The following is a 21,416-nucleotide window of genomic DNA, read 5'->3' as shown; positions in this document are numbered from 1 at the left end:
AATACTGTGTTTTATTTTGCTTATCTCACAGGTAACAACCCCCCCCCCCCCCCCACACACACACACACACTTTCCAGTTCCTTGGGTGTTGATTGTTTCGTTTCTCATCCTCCTGGTCCTTTTTCACAACTCTCAGAAGAAAAAAAATGTAGAGAAACAAAATTCCAGATGACATAGATGTCCTTTTGTCATCAACCAGTGATAAGGCTAGGGGTTTTTACAGGATTCTGAAAACTGAAGTGAAAACTTAACTGCACGGGTAACCTAATTATTTGTTCTTTCCTGTAAAAAAAAAACCCAAACTATTTTCAATTTCCCTTTGTATGAAGTATTCGTAGCTTCATATCTCTCAAAAGAAATTGTAGTAATATATATATATATATAAATGCTCATGTTTTAGAGGTAATAATGCTAATAATGCATTGCTGAGCAGTGCTATAAATCAGGGGTTTTTTTTAAACTGTTAACATTAAGACATTTTTATTTTATGTTGTGTTTGAATTTAAATCTTACATTTTTGGCTTCCGTCTTTCGTTCCTCCTTCACAGTCTGGCTGTTTTTTAGTCTGGAAGTAGTGGATGTGTTCATTGTAGACCTTATTAGGCATCACTGCATATAAGCAAATTAAACAGAGTAGCCTATTTTCTTGCATGAGAACTTAATTGTGAGTCATTAATGATTTGAATCAGACGGTGAGGCACTGCCAGAATCAGTCAGCGTGTTACTTGTTGATCGATGATGAACATAATGCTATGATTCATGTGGGAAAGTCCGGGGGACGCTCTCTGTCAGGGAAGCACAGAATTCCCGGAGCTTATAGCCTACAGAGGACTTTTTAAAAATAACCATCTTAGATAAGAACACGTCTTGAACAGAAGTAACCAGTGCGGGCTGTCAGGATGCAGCACAGTCTCCTGGCTGGTAGCGTGTGTGGTTCAGGGTACTGCCCCTTTAAGGCTTAGGATTTGGGAGTGACGCGGATACGAAAGCTAGTTTGTCCCTGTTTCCCTCGCTATGTAAAATATTTAGAAGAATCAGACTAACGACTGGCACACCTAATTAATTGCAGGATCATGATGTTGATGTATTGTGTGTGCTGAAGAGAGAAAAAGCCGGAGAAGGGTAGTGTTTACGACCGATCTATCACGTTGGGATTATACTTGCCAGGGCCGTCCTCCGAGCTGTTGGGATAACTTTGGAGAAGTTCTTTGTATTCGGGGTAGTCAGACAGCTTGGCCAACAAGCTGAACATGGATTGGGGCACAGAGCTTTGGGTGAGTCTATCATCTGTCTCGCTTCTGTCTCCTTTGATATTTTAATAGCTTGTCTGGGTGTCAGGGTTGCAGTGCAGTTTTTTTAAGCATTGAGGGATGAGAAAGTGAAAAACGCTACACGACCTCCGGCGAGGAAGCATACATGTATCCAGAAGCGGTGTAACTCGCCTGTGTGCACAGCTGTACATTCAGGAATATACTAACATGTTTCCAGCTATTTCTTCAACTTTTAGTACGTAAAAAAAAAGGATTAAGTTTACTTTCAACACCATACAAGCACTTCTGGAAAATGAAGGATCCACGTTTTGCATATTATATATATTTTTTACACCTTTTGTTTTATCATTTCGTCCCTCTCTTTCCTCCAAATCTAAGTATTAATTACTTAATTAATTAATTGGATCAAGTGACTATTTGTGACCCAGATGACTCTTAACAGTTGTGTCTGATATCAGCCGAAAAACACTATTTCACATGTAGAAAGGCCTTTAAACAGTGCAGAGGTGGGTTGTGCCCCGTGGGATGGTTCATTGTGTACAGTCTGGCACACCTTGCTTCCATAGAGATGAAATCAGATGCTGTGATTTGCCTTGCGAACAAGTTTCATGAGTAAATCCCTTAATGTGTCCATCTCAGTGCCGTGATTCTTTTTTATTCAACAAAGAGTGCAGATTGAGAGAGATTTTTATTCCCATGTGCTGCAATGATTTGGTAAAATACTGGATTTGTATGAATTGTGTTTTACAGACTGCTAGGTAGCCAGCTGTAAGCCACTTCCTGGATGCAGCTGTAAAGGCAATGACATTATCCAGAATCCAGACAAAGCCTGTTGTTGCTCATGCACATTTTCAACAAACCTGAATATGTAAAATGGAGCACTGCAAAGATGAGGATAGTGAGGTTGTGACCTCATTACAATCTCCCCCTAGGCCTCTTCCCCTGTCCCTTTTCCATCCTATGTGCTGGTGCAACACAGCCTAATTAGTTTTGCCCTACTTTGATTGACTCAGAGAAATGTGGTACCCCAGGATTAATCAGAGGCTTTGTCTCTTTGTAAGGCTTTCCTGTTTTAGAACATGTAGTTGTTTCACTAGTTTTAGAGGAAATTCCTCACAGGAAAGCGAACTGTTCTGCTTTCAGTCAATATAGATTTCATTAAAAAATCTCATTGTAGGCTATGTCTTCACCTGCCTGCTTGGACAAAGCCCTGCAGGCATAATTGGCTCTTTTAATGTTTGGCTACAGGGCCCTTCCTTGGGCCAAATCAGCTCTATGACATCTGTCCCCTGATTGTCGTTAATCCAATGGCTATTTTAAGGCACTAGTTTACAGAGTACAAGATCATTGTCTGGGCATTAACTGTGATAGTGAGTGTTACCAGGGCACTCTGCAGAACTGCAGTAAGGCTGGTCTGGCCAGGCCTGGCCCCTCATTTTGAAGATGACAGGGTGACTCAAGGCTGAAATATCCATCCAAGCATTGTAGGTTGGTGACTTTCAGGGGTGCCTCCTTTAGAAATTGTGTGGCTTTTACTTGATGCCAGTTCTCTTTTGGCATTATTTTGAGGACAGAGGTTTAGATGAGACCTGGGAGTTGAAGAACAAAGTAAACTGTCATACTTTTAACGCACCCCACATACATAAATCTGTGCAGTACAAAATAGGTTATGGCTCTCTATATTTGGAAGTTGTATAATTACCAGGGCAGAACTAGAATATTTAGACTATCCTTCAAAACGATGAAATAAGAGGAGGATAAAGATGCTAGTCATGGCTCAAAGTATTCCTGAGGAAAGGAGCGATTACTCCATAAAAAAAATAAAAAAATAACTATAGGTAAAGGCAAGTTAAAAGAACAAATAAAAAGCAGTCGTGCAAGCCACCAACATAACATTTGCTTTTAAAACAAAAACATGCTCATTTTAAACTTGAGTCTTATGAAAATCAGTTCAGTACAAACTCTGTGGGGACTTGTATACATAACTTTGACTGTAGCTTTGAATGGTGTTTGAGAAGACACTGATGATATCTTTTCAAGTTGTTTTGATTTATTTTAAGATAGTTTTAATGGTTTTGCTTTTTAAGTGGGGCGTTCTTGTTCAGATTAAAGTTGTTATCTTGAGGTTTATAGATAACCAAATGTGACTTTTTCAGTATTTTACGAAACTGCTTACAAGAAATCTGGTATACTCTCTGTCCATCCATCTTCTTAGCCACTTGCCGGTTCAAGGTAGCAGGGGGTGCTGGAGCCCAAGTCAGTAGATGGGATATACACTGGATAGGTTACCAGTCCATCACAGGGAAAATGGGTTGTTGTGTAGAATGTTGACTAAAAGGAGGTCACAATTTAAATATTTTTACTTTTTTGTTAATAGTCCAAAGACCACAGAGCAAAGATTGAAACATTTGGGTTTTTTCAACACTGAACTTTTTAATTTTATGGTAGCAACACCCATTAAAAAGTTTAATAATGTTTTCTAATTCACTTTCCTCAGGTGAAAAGTTTGAAGAACACGGTCTTTAGATGAGCTCTATGAGCTCTGCTTTCCAACCTCATTTCCAGAAAAAGTGGTTTAAAATGTTAAAGAAAAAAACAAAATGTAATTTTTGGAACTTATAGAAACTGAATATTTACCCAGAAATGGTTTTAATCATTTATTTGAAATTATTCCTAACGTTGTGTTTTAGAGTGTGTCTGATGGAGTTCACACTGAGATTTCTCACATCTTTTTTTTTTTAGCGTGGAAACCCCTCCCACTCTTCTTCGATCATGTCATTTATTCATAATTGCTTAAAAAACAGATGTAGATGCTTTTTTAGGGGTGATATTGCGGGACAGATGGGGTAGTGTGTATGTGAGGACTTTCTTGTAATACCGGTATACTCCTATTGATAACAAATAAGCCAAACATCTTTTTTTTTTTTTTTTTTTTAATTGAAACAGATTTCTGATATGAGCGTTAATCCAATGAAAAGTTTAAAAGTTCCATTTTCCTGTTGGATCTATAAAACAGGCAGTTCACTAAAGGGTTTTCTTCATCAGTGTGAAAAATGTTGACCTAAAAAAGGGCTTAATCACAATTATTTTTAGCATCACACTTGGACATCCAACATCCAGACAATATAACTGAGAGCATACAGCTTTACCAGATAAATATCCATTGACCTTATTAAAATATACCTGGTATACCTCAACTATTAAATAACCATTAAAGAACTGTCAAACCTTTAAACCTTTAGCTCTGCATTGCTTTATCTTGATGTAGAAATGGTGACATTTCCTGGATCGATAATATTTTCCAACATTAATAAGTATATGCAGTTGTATTTTCAATGGAAGTGTCTGGATGTTAGAATGGTACTCAATATTGGCAGGAGTACTTCAAGTATAGTATTTTGAAATTGGAGCCTAAATACTGGATTAAGGACAAACCCACACAAAGAGGTTACACCTAGCACAGCTTGTAGTTTCTAACCTCCCCTTAAATCTCCACAGTAAGTAGTAAGCTTTTTGCACACTGTGCCACAGGTTGGTCGGCAGCCCACAAACTGAATATGCAAATAAAGGGCTTATCTATTCAAATGACCTTTTCCAGACTACAGAGGCAGACTACAACTTTCCAAGTCTTCATAATATGATGAGCACATCTGTCTTAGTGGTGCAACTAACAATCTAAAAAATAAACCCATCAGAGTGATTAATTTGTAATTGTAATATGTCGGAAGTAATCTGCCTACAAGTCGAAGGCACTGCATTAATGCATTTTGACTAACCAGCTGTTGTCCAGTCTTGGACATTATTTTAAAGCCTCTGATAATCTGTCTTGGGGGCTACCAATGCCTGATTTATGCTTCAGTGGGAAGTCTACATCGTAACTGGAAACCCCTTTTAACCCTATGCCGTAACCTGATTTGCACCTCTTGAGAAATGTAATTACACGTCGGGTTGACACAGCCTGCGGTGACTTGAGTGGCGTGGAATGTTGTGGTTAAGAGGGGTTTCCGGTTACATCGTAAGTTAGGATGCTTCCTGCAGAAGACTAAATCAAGCTTATGAGTTTGAAAACAGCATTAGGTCAGGCCTCAGGACTAAGTTGAATGGGTGCTAACAGGTATTGTAAGCTCATAACTTACTGTGCTTTTTAGTTCGTACACATGTAGTTATTCCTACAAGTTCCTGACTGAATAATATGGCTTTCAGTTGTGTTATTATTCCTGTTGCCTCTAGCTTCTTGGTTACTTCATGTGTAAACAGATTTTGATAGAGGTGCGCTAATATATTTACCAAATAAGGGTCTTGGGCGTGACATTTATAAGTGGCAGTGGCTGACTTTTATCTCTTGTGTCATAAATGTAAATGTTCAGAGATGGTGTAATGAGGTCTATTTTACTTCAGTTCCCAAAATGGGGAGGAAATGTCTGCAAAAACTAAAACAAAATGCTATTTTAAACATGAGTTGAATTTTGTAATTGGTGTATTCCTGGTATTTGGTTTGCACTTTGACACCTCTCCAGTTATGAATCTAACTGGGGCCTGATGGAGGAATCACTCATTTAGGGGGATTTGGTTTTAAGTGGCTGGTACGAGTAATTTAGGAGAAATTGTCACATGCACTAACTTTGTGATCCAGGAATCATGTGAGGCTAGTTTACTGTTATCCAAAAACTGTGTGGTAAATTATAATATGCTGCAAATCCAAATATTCATATAGTAAAATAATTATTATTAGTATTATTACTGATCTTTAATTTTAAATCATGCATAAATTGTCACCGCTTACCTTTAAGTGGGAAACATTTTCAGCAATACACTAATCCTGCTTACTTCACTCCTTTTCTCTACTACAGTTACACAATTATTGACCCTTAATTAAAACCCCCAAACTGCCTACTGGCTAGGCATTATTGTAGCGCTGGATTGCAGGCCTTACTCTTAACTTTGAACTGTGTACTGTAGTTAGGTTAAGTGCCATCTCATTTATGTGGACTTTAACTCTTTTGTTTTACCTGAAGAGCGGGAAGGGTGTAGAATAACGTGGCTCAACACGTCAGGAATCCCCTTTCAACATGCTCCCGCTTCAAGTCTTCAGCATAGTTTCTCACTCTTAGTAGGCTTGTCAGAGCTTGAAGGTGTTATAAAGAGAGCAGTGAAAGAGGAACAGAAACCATATATGCCTCAGTCATACTGCATAATGATGAGGAGAAGTCAGCAAATTCGGCTGTAAATGGAACTGGCATGAAAATCTTTTTTTCTAGGGAATCGGGCGTCACGTTGCTATTCACTCCACACAGTCTGACCACATAAGGAAGAGAAAAGCACCTCATTCTTTAATGCCTGAGAAGCATGACCTCTGTGTCCTTCTGACAGTTCTCTCCCCCTCGTAAGAAAAACGCAGGTCCCCCATGATTTAAAGCCTAGCGGAAGTTAAGAAACGGTTGCCAATATCTTGTGCACATGTGGCGAGCATTCTTGGGACCTAGCATGCAAGAACAAACCTTGATGTGTTTTTGTTTTATTCCCCCCTGCTTAAGATGCAATTTGGTGACCTCAAAGTCCACCAGTGCAACATCCCGGTCATTACCTATGATTCAACACATGTTTGGTATCTCACTGTGTTTTGTCTTTTCCTTATTTGTGTTGTGCTCCTTCCACCAGGACCAATGTGACATCATTGAAAAGCACACACAATCTGGCCTGGAGCTGGTAGAGAAGTATGTGAAATTTGTGAAGGAGAGGACAGAGATTGAGCAAAACTATGCCAAACAACTGAGGTAGGCCTGGTTTTTTTTTTTTGTTTGTTTTTTTTTCTCCTCCTCTATGTTTTTCATGTTGTTGTTGCCCAACTGCCACAAAGAATTGTGTACAAGTGTGTTGCTCAAAGCAGCTTGCAGCGTATGTGTCCTTTTGTGTTTGCATGGGTGCCTGTTAAAAGGCTGTTTATTGAAATGCTTGTTGGTCTTATGACCACTGTGGGACAGAATCTAACTTGTCTGTGAAACACTAGCTCGATTCTCCAGCTGTAGCTTGTTGTCCCTGTATCTTTCCCCTCTCTCTCTCTCTCTCCTCTGGCCTTTCTTACATAGTCCTTCCTCTCCCAGTTGTTTCCCAGTTTGCAGGCCCCCATCTGTTGTAGTGCTGAGCTTTGCTGGAAAGGAGAGGAAGCGGGAGCAGACTGGCGCATGATAGACAGGAAGTGGTCAGAAGGAGAGTGAAAGGAGGAAGAACAGCTATTTAAATATGTTCATAGTGGACTGCTGTTGTTGATCCTATGGTGTGGAAACAAATCAAATGGTTACATAAGAACATTTTAAGTCAGCGAGTTGTCTTCTATTGCCATCTGCCGTTTCAGCCCTTTCCCCATTTCAGATTGTGTTAATGATCTGTCACTGTTCACAGGAACCTTTCAAAGAAGTATAACCAAAAACGAAGCAGCAAAGATGAGCCCGAATGCAGGTGAGTTGTTGTTGGTTATGTTGCAGGATTGTTCTTATAGAAGAGCTCCCTTATTTATATTTGTATATTTTTATTTGTGGAATCTACCTTTGCATTATCTATAGTTAAAAATAATCCTTATTTGTCTAATACTGGACTTTGGTGCATCCCCTAAGTTCATTTGCTATCTGAAACTAAAGGTTTTCCCTTCATTTCCCCCTGTTATCCAAGCAGTTGGTGTTGTTATCCACGCAGTAGTGCATTGCTGTTTTCGTTGCCATTTAAATGCCTTTAGAAGGAAGCAGGAATAAGGAAGCCATAAACTTCTTATCGTGCCGTGGTCCACTGCAAACTTCTCTTTTAACCTGTCTGTTTGTCATCTTATCAGCTGCCTCATCACAGTGTCCTTCTTTCTCCACCCTTTCCTTTCTCCACCTCTTTAAATGATAGGTTGTCCAGCTACCAGGCATTTTTGGACATCCTGACTGAGATGAACGATTATGCGGGGCAGAGAGAGCTAATTGCAGAGAACTTGATGATGAACATTTGCATCGATCTTACCAAGTACCTGCAAGAGCTTAAGCAGGAACGAAAGACGGTGAGCTCGATATGTAATGGATGAGGGTTAGGGTCTTTAAAGTTCTAATCTGTGGCAACAAAGATAAACTGATGTTTTCATTTTAGTTGGTCTCGTTTCCCACAGTCCCATTCATACCACTCTTTACCTGCAGATGGTTAACTGTCTTGTTCTAGGCCACTTTTGTTTCACTTCCATGCTGTTTTAACAGTTTTGTTGTTTACTTCCTGGTTTGAGTCATACTGTGTGACACTGGAAGCCCCCGTTATGTGAATGACGTAAATGAAAACACCTAGAACTCACTGTGTATGTGCCTGTTACACCATAGTCAACAACATTCTGACAACATGCCAAATGGGGTTTTTCTTTAGAATATACAACAAACAGTGATAAGGAGGAGTGGAGATGCAGAGATCTTACTGCTGTGGCAGGAAAGAAGCCTCACTTAGAGTCTCCTGAGGGAGGCATGGTCTGAGTGGTGGTGTGCCATTTCTCTGAGGAATGCTTTGGCTTTTTCCTGTTAGAACAGAGCAGCCATGTACAGGCTTCTACTGAAGACGTGATGTCTCAAACAGACACACTGGTATTTGTTTTCTTGTCTGTTGTGCTGTGTGGCTTTAGGCAGTCATTGTTTATTCTGTCTGCCCCTGCACATGGCTGTCTCTCTTTTTGTCATCTGACCCTCCTCTCACTCTATTTTTATGGATGTCTGCAGTATCTGATGGATGCCAAGAAGGCCCAGCAGAGTTTGGAGAGCACCTACAAGCAGCTTGACAGTGTAAGTTTACTCTTAGAATTTAAAGATTGATGAACACAGCACACAAGTAATTTCTACAATGCATGTTAACATTTAAAGTACCACCACCAAAAAAAAAAAAAGATTTCTCTATAACCAAAACTGGAATGTTTGATTTGAGTGCAAAAAATGAAAGATAAAGTGAATGGTTCTAGATTCTGTGTGCTCAGTCAGGTGACTACATTTGTCTATAGTAAAATCAGATGAACAGAGTGGAAAGCAAGCCTCCCTTTGAATTTCCACTGCTGGGCGGCATACTGGACAAACTGGTATGCAGCACAAACATCATAAGTACCAAGTACCACTATAAAGGTGAAAAGTAAAACACGCTACTGTGGCATTTCAAGAAACTGTCTACTATTATTACATTGGTCACTGGACAAGCTGTGCTGGCATTGAGAGGGAACTCATGTAAACCAGCACTGAATGGTCCAAAACTACCAGCAGCACATACATGGCAGCGAGGTCAAGTTCAGTGACTTGAATTAATGGATGTGAGGCCTAGCACACACAAAGTGGCTACAACTACCGGTGTTGGGACACAATCCAGTTGCCTTTTACTCCTGTATGCAGACATAAGAGTTTTAAATCCTAATAAACCGTTTGTTGACTTTAAGAAAGAATAAAAAAAAACAAAAAAACGGTGGCATATTGTGAAAGGTTACTAAGCAGCCTGTTGAGGACTTCCTGTACCAAACAGATCTTTATTGCAGATGAATTCATTGTTTTGTTTTTGGTTTTTGTGTTTTATTTCTTTTTCGTGATGCACTCACTGACCACTTTATTAGTTCCACTTTTCTAGTTCCAGTTTGGATTAATTTTTCCCCTCGGAACTGACTTCCCCTCAGAAGTCTTTTGGGAATAGATTAAACAAGGAGCTGGAAACATTCTTAAGAAATTTTGGTCCTTATTGACATGATAGCATCACATAGTTGATTTGTCAGCTGCGCAATCATAATACAAATCTCCCATTTCACCACATCCCAAAATGCTCCGTTGGATTGACATCCTGGTGTCTGTGATTGAGATAATTGAGGCTTTGTGAAATAGCGAGTCACCCTATTAGAAGCAACCATCTCGACGTGGGCACACTGTGGTCAGTTACAATACTCAGGTAGGCTGTGGTGCTAATTGTACTCAGTTGGTACTAAGGGTACCGAATAGCAGTCTCAGTTTCCTGTTTGTAGCTGACAAGAGTGATAACCGGTGTGGTTTTCTATTTCTGTACCCCATCAGCTCCAAGGTTTGACGTGGTGTGCATTCCAGGAAGCTTTTCTCTGTGCTTCGGTGATCATTTCAGTTACTTGTCTGCCTATCAACCCGAAGCAGTCTGGCCATTCTACTCTGACCTCTGGCATCAACAAGGCATTTTGGCCCAGGGAACTGCTGCTCACTGGCTATTTTTCTCTCTCTTTGTTTTTTGGATCTTTCTTTGTAAACACCAGAGATGCTTGTGTGAGGGGAAAACCCCAGTAGATCAGCATTTTCTGAAATACTCAAACCAGTCTATTTGGCACCAACAACCACGCCACGTTCAAAGTCACTTAAATCACCTCTCTTCCCCATTGTGCTTTGACCTTCACCAGGCCATCACGATCATGCCTACATGCCTGAATGCACTCAATTACTGCCATGTGACCAACTGATAATTGTGTTAAAGAGCAGTTAAATGTGTGTACCTTATTTACATTTTACTTGTAGCTGTAAACCAATATAAAGGAGTACTTATGTAATACAAAATAATAATAAAATTGAAGTAATGTGTTAAAGTAGGTCAGAGGGCCAGAATCTTAAGTATTACAGAGATACAATTTTTTGGTAATACCACCTCGCACTACAAGACCTGTTTTCTGTCAAACCTGCCATATCTTTTGCTTAAAGTTGTGTAACCTCTTAAGAGTTAATTCTTTACTAAATGAACTGAATGTAATGTTTTTCCTTTTCTTTCTCTATTTCTTTCCTCCATCCACACCAGAGTAAGAAGCGCTTTGAGAGAGAGTGGAGAGAAGCAGAGCGTGCAGCACAGTATGCAGAAAAGACAGATCAAGACATCAATGCCACAAAAGCTGATGTTGAAAAAGTAAACAGGAAACATATTGAATATCCATATCCTATTTGACATCGTCCAAAGTAATACTAGATGCGCTTTGTTAACCTGTTTTTATTTGTGCATGATTTTAGGCCAAACAGCAAGCTCACATGAGGGCACACGTAGCAGACGAGTGTAAGAACGACTATGCTGCTCAGCTCCAGAAATACAACAAAGAACAGAACCAATTCTATTTTAGTGACATGCCTCTCATTTTCAATGTAAGTCAATTATCTATTGCAAAATGACAACCTACCACCATCATTATTTTAGGTTTTAGCAGAAATTCTACTGGTAACACGTATTAGTTATTATGAATCAATGAGAAACTTAAAAAATTATGTATGTCAAAGTTATGCTTTGAAGGTATTTGAAAATCATAAACAGCTACAACTTGTTTATTTTGTTTCAGATAAATATGTATATGATTTCAATATTTTAGTATAAACCTGATCTTTCTTTTTTAAAATACACATTTTTAGCTGCTATCTATTGTGCTTTGTTTTATCTCTAATAATGGCATTGTTTGTAAATAACTGTTAATTTGTATTCACTAGAAATTGCAGGATTTGGATGAGAGGCGAATACAGAAGTTGGCACAAGGCTACATGTTGTTCTCAGACACAGAGAAGCATGTGATGCCCATCATTGGCAAGTGCCTGGAAGGCATTACTAAAGCCGGAACTAATGTTAATGAGAAGAATGTGAGTGGATCTCAAAAAAAGAAAAGAAAAAAAAAAAAAGAACGGATATTAATGTGAAGCATGGCTTTGTACAGCTAATTCGTTTTAGCCTTAAATCTGCTTGACGATAGCTCTTAATTGCTCTTATCCATAATTGCATTTAATGCAGGACTCCATGATTGTAATAGAGCAGAATAAGTCGGGCTTTGAGCGTCCGGGAGATTTGGAATTTGAGGACTACAGTCAGGGGATCAATCGAGCCTCTTCGGACAGTAGCCTCGGTACACCTAAAGTCTCCATTGACCCATGGAAGAAGAAGACCAATAACTTTTGGCTTTTCAGCAAGCGAAGTAAGGTAGGAGATTTTACTATAGAGTGCAACATTAGGCTAATTTAGCCTAATGACGTGGACTCACACTCACACAGATGTCCTTTATTGTACTTTTTTTGAAATTTTTCAATGAATCAGTGAGTCTTCAGGTTGGCAATCAGGCGGATTAGTGTGTGACTCCTTGCATGGCAGAGCCAGGAAATCCCCTACAGAGAGCACCCCTGGTGGACCTGTGGTTGCAGCTGCACACACTTGCAACACACACATACACACCCTTCTTACCTTTAATGCTCAGAATAATAATGCATGACCCTCTGCCATGAGTTATACGGGCACTCTCACACACCCCAACACTTCTGGAAAAGGTCTTTTGCATGACTCTATGACTGGCTGTCAGTGTATAAACCTTGCCCACCCACACCCTCCCTATCCCTGGTTTCCAATAGGTCAACTAGCAGGCAGCATTCTGCTGTGCTTGTGCTTTCATCAGCACGGGACCCAAACAACATTGAATTTTTCTCTATAGGCATCCACAAACACACTGCTTCTATTATACTGTGCAGAACCTGCCATTATGTGTTGCATCACAATAAAATCTTTGTGCCAACTTCAGAATGATACCACATTTTGTAGGTTTAAAAAAAAAAAAAAACCCTGACCAGTTACAGTCACACGTTTATGACCTGAATGTTTTCATTGACATTTATGTTCTTGCGTATGACTTTGTGTTTGGAGCAAGAGAGCTGCGCTACATTGTAAATCTTATCTCAATGGAGCACTTTTGCTGTGGTCCAAAATTAAGCCGGTGATATGAGTGGCTGACCACTAACAAGCTAATGGTCCCCCACCTCCAGTCCTAGCTCTAAATGATCCCTTCTTTCTTCCCTGCAGTGTTTGCTTGTTCAGCACCCCTCTACTCTCTGCATGTCTTACTGGCTGTGCACTTTTCCCGCTCTGTGTATGTGTGTGGCACAGTGCTCTGTATCATCAGTCATGCTCTCCCAATTAGGACTCGGCCGTGTGAATAGGAGGCTGAATATATCGGCTTGAGTGAGCTCTTGGTTTATGTCTAGCTCCTAAACATTCCCATTCTTAACTCCTCTCCTGTATTTAGGCCCCCGTAACCCTGAAGAAAAGCAGCACCTACTCAGTAGATGTTCATATAATAACAATGTTGTACTTCTAGCTCACAGTATTTACACAAGAAACTGTGTGTGGTTCTTTTAGACATTCATTATTGGAGACTAGAAGCCATCAGCCTCCTGTGTAATTTAGCTAATAGACCCCCACCCACCTTACTACATTTATGTACACCTCAGCGTCTAGTTCACCCAGACATGTTTGCAATTTAACCTCTTTCTAATAGGTCACAGAGGGCACTCATTAGACCCCCCAAAAATCTATGTGCAGAATCCCACTGCGGTAATTAAGCAGGCTATTTATAGCTACTGTTCTGGTTTGTGAGTTGATATTTTCTGTCTATATAGGTCAGACTTCTAATAGTGCTGGTTGAACTTTAAAAATATATATTTAGTTGTGAATCAAACATTTTTCTTAGAATTTCGTCTCATCACAAAATAAATCTTTTCAGTGTAACTGAATTACAGCCAAATTGGAAAAACATATTGACCACTGTCTATAGATACTCAGCAAGCCAGTAACCATAGCCTATTGGGTGTATTGAGAGGGATCATATCCAGTCCATAGTTAGAAACCTAGGTCTTGTTATTGTTAGCATTGAAACTGGGTAGTAAATATGTTGTTATTATGAATGATTATATTACTGCTATTACTAATAAACAATTAAAGCTGTAAAAAATGCAAAGTAATTTAACCTAGCAGGCCTTCTTCAGCCAGTTCCTCACTGGAGCTCAGGCTGCCCATCAGCTGGGCTTGAACTTAGCTGCAGGGTTGCTGTGGCACCAATGTGGGAGCTGTGGTTGGTTGTTTTGCTGTGTAATCTTAGTGTTTTGGGATATTTTTTTTGTAATTATTACTTGATGTATGCGTTTATGAGAGTGTTTTTTGCTTTCATGCTTATTGGGCTCATGTGCTGGGTTGGCTTCAGTGTTGTCTTCCTTGCTTTGTGGTGTGCTTTAAGGTGTTGACGGTGTCTTTTTCTTTCCCATGTCATCTTGTTGTTCTTGTCTTCCCCTTCTTCTTTTCAATTATTCTTCCCTTCTCCTTCCCCAATACACCAATCTATGTCTGTGTACCTTATTTTTGGGTGCTCGTACTTTGCTCATTTCCCACACCAGCTGTCCTCTCCAGTGCTCGCTCCTTTCTCCACTCCCCCTGCCCCTTCACCTAACGGACCCCCTTCCCCCAAGTTTGGCCGGGACCCCCTGTCGTACTGTTTGAAGGAGATCAATAAGACAGTCAAACCCAGAATCTCTTCCTTCCGGACACTCAGGAGATCGGTGAGTCACCACAGAAGACGGTTCGGGTGCCAGGAGACGTTCACTCATAAGGGCTTACACATCATCCTGTGTTCATGCCTCTGCAAGAGTCACTGAATTCCTGCAATGAATAATTTGATTTATATTTTTAGGACATGAACATGCTGTATTAAACTTAGTCTGATTTTTAATGTTTATGTATATAAAAATGTAATTAAAATTCATTTCAAGGTAAAAAGTGAAAAGCAAGAAACCCACTTTAAGGTTATTTTACCATTTTTATATACACATACTCTTTCTTTTTTCCCCCTCAGAAGTTTACTCCAGAGAGGATAATGGTAATACGGGAAACAAAGCTGGGGTGTGGAGGTGTTTGACTCGTAAAAAGTAGCCACCTTTTCTTTACAATGGCTCATTTCATTGTAATTTCCCTTCACATTCATTGTGAATTCTCTGTAGTTTCCCTTCTCAACCAGCAGAAAGTTATGAAGTTTCCAGCAGAAACCAGCAGGAACTTCATAAGTTTCTGCTGGTTTTTGCCCTAAACGGCCTCAATATGCCGCATCCTGCATAAGGTAATGTGGTCTAGGACTTGTCCTCTTAAGCCTGTATTGAAGAGGTGGCCACCTGGTGGTGGAGGAAGGGAGGAATGCTTGGTGGCACACAGAAACACTGAGCAATCAGTAACCCGGTTTTCCAAATGGCCTCAATCGTGCACTTTTCTGTGTCACACATGTAAATCAAGACTATTTTTTTTTTTAATGTGAAGATGATAAGAGATGGGACTGTACGAAGTTATTGGAATGTGGTTGTTGGTCCATGGGTGATGGTTTTGTGTTCAGCTCACTGATGTTCTGTACTTCATTGGCTTTATATCAACTCAAAACCAAACAAACATGAAACTCAAAGAGCTGAAATGGTTTTTAGTTTGACGTCTCCTGAGCTGAACACAAACCACAGGCTTCCTCCGCAGTTGTCCAGTTCTCACACCACGGTAACTGTCATTATGAAAGTGTAAGAAGACATTCAGTGCTAACACCCCCCCCCCCTCCCCCCTTCCTGTACCCTCTTGCAGCCTACAGTGACAGAGGACTTTGCCCACCTCCCTCCAGAGCAGCGCAGGAAAAGGTTACAACAGAAACTGGATGAAATCTGCAAAGAGTTGCAAAAGGAAGTTGATCAGAGGTGTGTGAAGTGTGTGTATATTAGACACACATGTGCAGTTCCTTCTGTGTATTAATAACCATCTCTGTTAGAACTTCTCCACCGGGAAAGTGGATATAATATTCATGCAGAGTACACAACTGTGCTGTGTCTCTGTGTGTTTATCCACTCCTGAGGTCTGCAGGGAACTGATTTCTACTGAAAGTCACTTTCCCTCTTCTTCCTTTGTTCCCCTCCCTTTCTGTCTGTTGCTCTCTTTTTCTCTCTTTTCAGTGAAGCGCTGGGAAAGATGAAAGATGTTTATGAGAAAAATCCTCAAATGGGAGACCCCGCCAGCCTGGCATCCCAAATCAACCAGACATCCCAGAATATAGAGCGGCTCAGAGGAGAGCAGAGCAAATATGAGGTAATCTAGCTCTCTGCTGCTGTCAAATGATGTGGCCCATATATGTTATTTCTAATAAACTATTAGGTCAATAGGTTTCCAGCCTTTTCTTCTAACCAATTAAAAGCTTTTAAAGCATGTAGTCACACAAATGGCAGAATAATGGATTGATGGAAATTTCTCCTTTTTTTTTTTTTTTGGGACCGTTCTCTTGAGTAGACATGGCTCGCTGAAGCTGGAGGTCGAGGAGACACGCTGCGCTATAAAGCCCACTCATTTAACAATAATGGAGCTAATGATGTACACAGGTAGGATTACATTCTGCTTGTAGACATTACTTTAAAACACAGGTTTGTTGTCTACTCTGTACAGGAAGCATGTCTATTTTCTTTCCAGCCCTGATGGAGCTTACTCCGATGAAAGCACTCCTGATCCTTCACAAGCCATTTATGCTGAGTTTGATGATGACTTTGAGGATGAAGACCTAGCTGCTCCTATCGGGAAATGCACAGCCATGTACAACTTCCCTGGTATGTAATACACTTATTATTATTTTTATTTTTTTTAACTAATGGACTCATCGACTTACTGTTGTTCAAAATGAGGCATAGTGAGTCTATGCTGTATGCTAGGATGTGTGATTACAAGAGTTGCATTCCTAAAAAGCTGAGTTATGGAAATATTATTTCTCACTGTTTAGTAAGAACCACTACAGTCTAAGATTTTTATTCTCCTGCGAGGTATACTTTACAACCCATTTTCAATAAATGTTGGGATGTTTTGTAAAACGCAAATAAAACAGAATGCAGTGGTTTGCAAATCTCCTAAACCCATATTTTATTCACAACAGAATAGAGAAAGCATATAATATGTTTAAACTGAGAAAATTATCATTTTAAAAAAGTTATTTTGAATTTGATGGCACCTACACGTTTGAAAAAAGTTGGAGCAGAGCTAAGTTTAGCGCTGTGTAGCGTCACATCTTCTTTTAACAACAGTGTCTGTAAGAATCGGGGAACTCGAGTCTAGTTGCTGGACTTTTGTCTCCTGTTATTGTCTGCTGTTCAATAATCCCGGGTTGTCTTGGTCATATTTTTCCGACTGCAGGCATCACAGTTGAACATCCAGACTCTTCTACTACAAAGTTACGCCGTTGTAGTAGATGTCCTTTAAAATTGTCTTGCATCATCTTGCAAGGATGTCTTTTTTTTAAATACTCAATCATGTTAGTGACCTTTTGCCAAATAACCTAATCAGTTACCAAATGTTCTTTTTAAATACAACTTTACACCCTTTTTTGCTCCCTCTATGTCTTATTGTGAATAAAATATGGATCTGTGAGATTTTCAAAACCTTGAATTCTGTTTGTTTTTACATTTAACACAGCATCCTAAGTTTTTTTTTTTTTTTTTAGAATTTGGTTGTAATATTTGTGCTCTGTTCTGAGATGTCTCCAGACTTCCATGTTCATACATGGAAAATTGGAGGCAACAAGAACAGCAGAAAGGCTCACTTAGTGAAGAAAGCGAGCCTTAATGACAGCAGACATGACACCGATTAAGTCAGAAACGACATGAAAGAAGAATATGAGGTGGACGTGGTTTGCAAAGTGGTTTTTTTTTTCTTCTTTTTTTTTTTTTTTGGTAAATCTAACTGCATGTGTTGAAGGGTATCAGGTGAGCTGTCAGCTGATCTGCCCCCCCACCCACCCACCCATAGTCAGTCAGCACTGGAAAATAACCTGAAGCTGAACGTCCTCAATACAAAAGAACTCATAATGGACACAGACAGGTCCACTTCCCTCTCTTTATAAATAGAGAACAGGTGGAATTGGACTCCACCTTCAGGTTTCTGGTCACCCACATCTCCGCTGATCTCACCTGGACCCACAACACCAACGGCCTGGTAAAGAAGGCCCGAGAGTAGTTGCACTTCCTCCATGTACTGAGAAAGAATAACCTGGACCAGAAGCTGGTGCTGGCCTTCTAATGCTCCTCAGTGGAGAGCGTCCTACTGCCTGGGTGTTTGGTACGCAGGGGCCACTACTGAGAACACGAAGGCTGCACAAAATCATTGACTGCCCTCTGCCAACACTGGAGGCCATCGCCAGATCCGTCTATCTCAGGAAAACCTTGGTCATCACAGGTGACCCTTTGCACCCTACTCACTACCTGTTTGAACCACTGCCCTCTGGTCAGCGCCTCAGGTCAGCGCCTCAGGTCAATCAGGTCCCACACCTCCAGAGTCACGAACGGCTTCTTCCCCTGGGCCATTCAGACTGTCAATAAACAATATCGCCCCCACCCCTGCCCACCCACCTCACCAATCTCAGTCATGGTCAGAGTAACCCCCATCACTCTGGCCACTCACACACTCTATTCAGACAAAGTCTTTTCTTTGCACTACTTCCAAGCACTTTGCAACTATTTTGTTTTCCAATGTGTGCATTTCTCTTATTTTTTTGAATATATTTCTCCTGTTTGCTATTTATTCCTGCTGTCTGCTGTTTATATTTCATTCCAGCACAGTTGGTGTGGCACACCCACAATTTTGTTGTACATGTACAATGACAATTTTATTCTAAGTTTTCATTATGGCTACAGAATGCTATATGACAGTAATAAGTCCAGGGAGTGTGTTTGCCAATTGTCTATGCATCAATATGCATGTCTATGCATATTGATTTTAAAATTATAGTGCTGGCTTGGCTTTTGAAATTCTACCTGTAGGTTGTAGCATAATTATACTGTTATCTAATAAACTTTCAGACACAACAAACACAAAATAAGAAGTCAGTCATAAAATTATGAATCAATTTTTCCCCTCTAGATTTGACTGAGCAAGGTTTGTGTCAGCACATCGGTATATGAAATCATCTCTAGCCTGTCTTTCTTTTTCAGGTGCCAGTGAAGGGACCATCGCTATGCAGGAAGGGGAGGTGCTGGCTGTGGTAGAGGAGGACAAAGGGGATGGTTGGACCCGTGTCCGTAGGAACAATGGAGATGAAGGCTACATACCTACATCTTATGTTACCATCACTCTAAATAAGTGAAAAACACATTAACATTTTTTTTTAAAAAAAACTGTATGCAATTCTTCCTATTGGACTGATCATAAAGAAGACAGCACTAATGGACAAGACTACCAGAAATATGCAGATGACGTGTTTTGACTGAAAGAGGTGCACCATATAAGAAGAAGAAGAATGGTGCTAACAGTGTGCTCATCATGGCTTCAATGACATTTTTCCCCATCCCAGTTACCTAAGCCACCTGAACCACTAAGACATTTTATTTTCTATTTTCTAGTCTTGCATCACAATATACAGTTGTCATTTTTGTTGTTGTTGTTTTTTTTAAGTCATTTTCAGGCACCATTAATGGTACAAGTGCTTGTCTCATTCCACAGACTAGTGAGGCATTAGTTTGAGTGTGAGAGGAAGGAGTAAAGGAGGAGTGCTGCTGCCATCTTTACACTGGGTGTTAACACCATTAATATTTGGGAGGAAGTTACTTCTCCTGTTTACCTTTTCAGTTAAAAACCTGACCTCCTATGGCTCATTGCAGTCTACTCCACTGCTAGTTTTTATTTGCTTCAAGCATGCCACTCTCTACCCTCGATAGTGCTTGAGTGTCACCGGGTGGTGAATTTCATTTGCGGCAGAATACTTTACTTTTGGTTTTTAGCAGTGTGTAACACCAGAAGTTGAGGACGGCTCTCCCATCATAGCAGATTCAAACAACCATACAAACACTTTAATGTTCAGACAATCACAGCCATATCATTCTCACTTAAGTTAATTTCAGACCTTTAGCAGTAATAAGGATATGCAGGACCTATTCTCATGGTTACATCCTGAAATTATAGTGAAAAATAATTTATTGCAGATGCGCAAATGTTCATGTTTGAAAGAAGTTGTACTTTGTATTAAGGATGTTTTCATGTTCTTCGTTTTTTGCTTGCACACATAGTGGACAGTTTGTAGCCACAAAAGGGAGTAAATAAAATGTATTTCATTAAGACTATTGTATTTATGTAATAAATAATATATATTTTAGCTATTGCAACACCACTATTGTCTTATTAGCGATTTAACCATTCAAATAAAAAAAAAAAAAACTTACTTTTTAGAGAGAAAACTGAAAGCTAATTGTATGGCTGATAATGTTACTTTTTTCACACTTTAATTTGTCATACAATGTCTTTTTTATGTTGTCATGAAGCCAGCTAGCAGCATTACTTATCCAAGTAACTGCTTATGTGTCTTTGGTGCCTTTCCGGTTAAAAGCAATGTGTATATACCATTTTTGCATATAAAATATTTTCTCTTTTTTTTTTTCAAGATTTAATAAATGTTAAGCACATTTCAGAGTTTGAAGTGGTTAAGTCATTTCTGAAGTTGGAGAAAAATAAAATAAAACATGATATCTGGTCATATAAGATAATATTTGTGCCATTGTGTCACTGATTTAAGTTGACAACAGCTCTGTCTGTACATTCAATATGCTGACTGAGCTGTTGTGTGCACAGAAGTAGAATCTGAAAGACTTATTCTTTTATTTTGTTACATTTTAAATGTAAACACCCCAAACCCAGATGATTTTTTTCTTTTTTATCTAATCACAAGGCAATCCATCTACATAGATGATCTAGAAAAATCTGAATTATATATAATGTAACAATTATAGGATTTTAGCTGCATTTTCTTAGGAATACAAATTGAGATGGTGTTGTAACCAACTGCAAAAGACAAAATCCCAGTACCTGCTTTAAGAATCGAGGCCCAGACTGCATTGGTATGTCTCACACTCTTAACTGATTACATGCAGCTCATTCTCAGTAGGTGGCATTGTTGCATCATTTCTTAAGTGATGCAACTTGTATCATAGACCTGCCATCTACTCTCTTCTGCATAATTATGTTTTCAATATAGGCCATGCATTTGCATACCTGATTAAATTGCACTGGCTTCAAAAACCATAATGTTTATAATGACTAATTAAATAACCCAAAATTGGCATGTGCCCCACTTTCGTATCACCTCATTCACAATACCGCACAAGTGAAGTAAAATGCAATGAATGTGAATTTAGTTAAAAACAAGGTTTAAATGAATAATACATCATATTTTAATAGAAATGGGGGGGAAAAAAATCACTGGCAGAAATGGTAGTGCATCAGTTTGGTGTGGCCAAACTGAGAGACTGACTGACTGAGGAATAAGATCATTATTTGTATGCAAAGCCTTTATTCTCAAGATGCATTAAAGGTCAGCTTTTAAATAAG

At 39.6% G+C, this 21,416-nt stretch overlaps 1 protein-coding gene across 2 annotated transcripts; it reads left to right on the top strand.

Moving 5' to 3' along the window:
• Positions 1-932: 932 nt before the first annotated feature.
• Positions 933-20,575, top strand: trip10a (thyroid hormone receptor interactor 10a). Of its 2 annotated transcripts, XM_063472085.2 has the most exons (15): positions 933-1,274; positions 6,930-7,045; positions 7,671-7,727; positions 8,157-8,304; positions 8,999-9,061; positions 11,055-11,159; positions 11,261-11,389; positions 11,726-11,872; positions 12,021-12,206; positions 14,441-14,602; positions 15,657-15,766; positions 16,019-16,151; positions 16,350-16,438; positions 16,527-16,660; positions 19,031-20,575. In XM_063472085.2, exons 1-15 carry the CDS (start codon positions 1,251-1,253, stop codon positions 19,180-19,182), a joined length of 1,755 nt encoding a protein of 584 aa, XP_063328155.1. In that variant the 5' UTR covers positions 933-1,250; the 3' UTR covers positions 19,183-20,575. The 2 variants fall into 2 exon arrangements, with proteins under 2 accessions (XP_063328155.1, XP_063328156.1); XM_063472086.1 differs by lacking the exon at positions 14,441-14,602 and having other exon boundaries at positions 934-1,274.
• The last annotated feature ends 841 nt before the right edge of the window (positions 20,576-21,416 follow it).

Source organism: Pelmatolapia mariae, linkage group LG4 (assembly GCF_036321145.2).
Source record: "Pelmatolapia mariae isolate MD_Pm_ZW linkage group LG4, Pm_UMD_F_2, whole genome shotgun sequence".
NCBI classification, from domain to species: domain Eukaryota; kingdom Metazoa; phylum Chordata; class Actinopteri; order Cichliformes; family Cichlidae; genus Pelmatolapia; species Pelmatolapia mariae.
The sequence above is the reverse complement of the archived record's forward strand: the minus strand, read 5'-3'. Positions and strand labels throughout refer to the sequence as shown.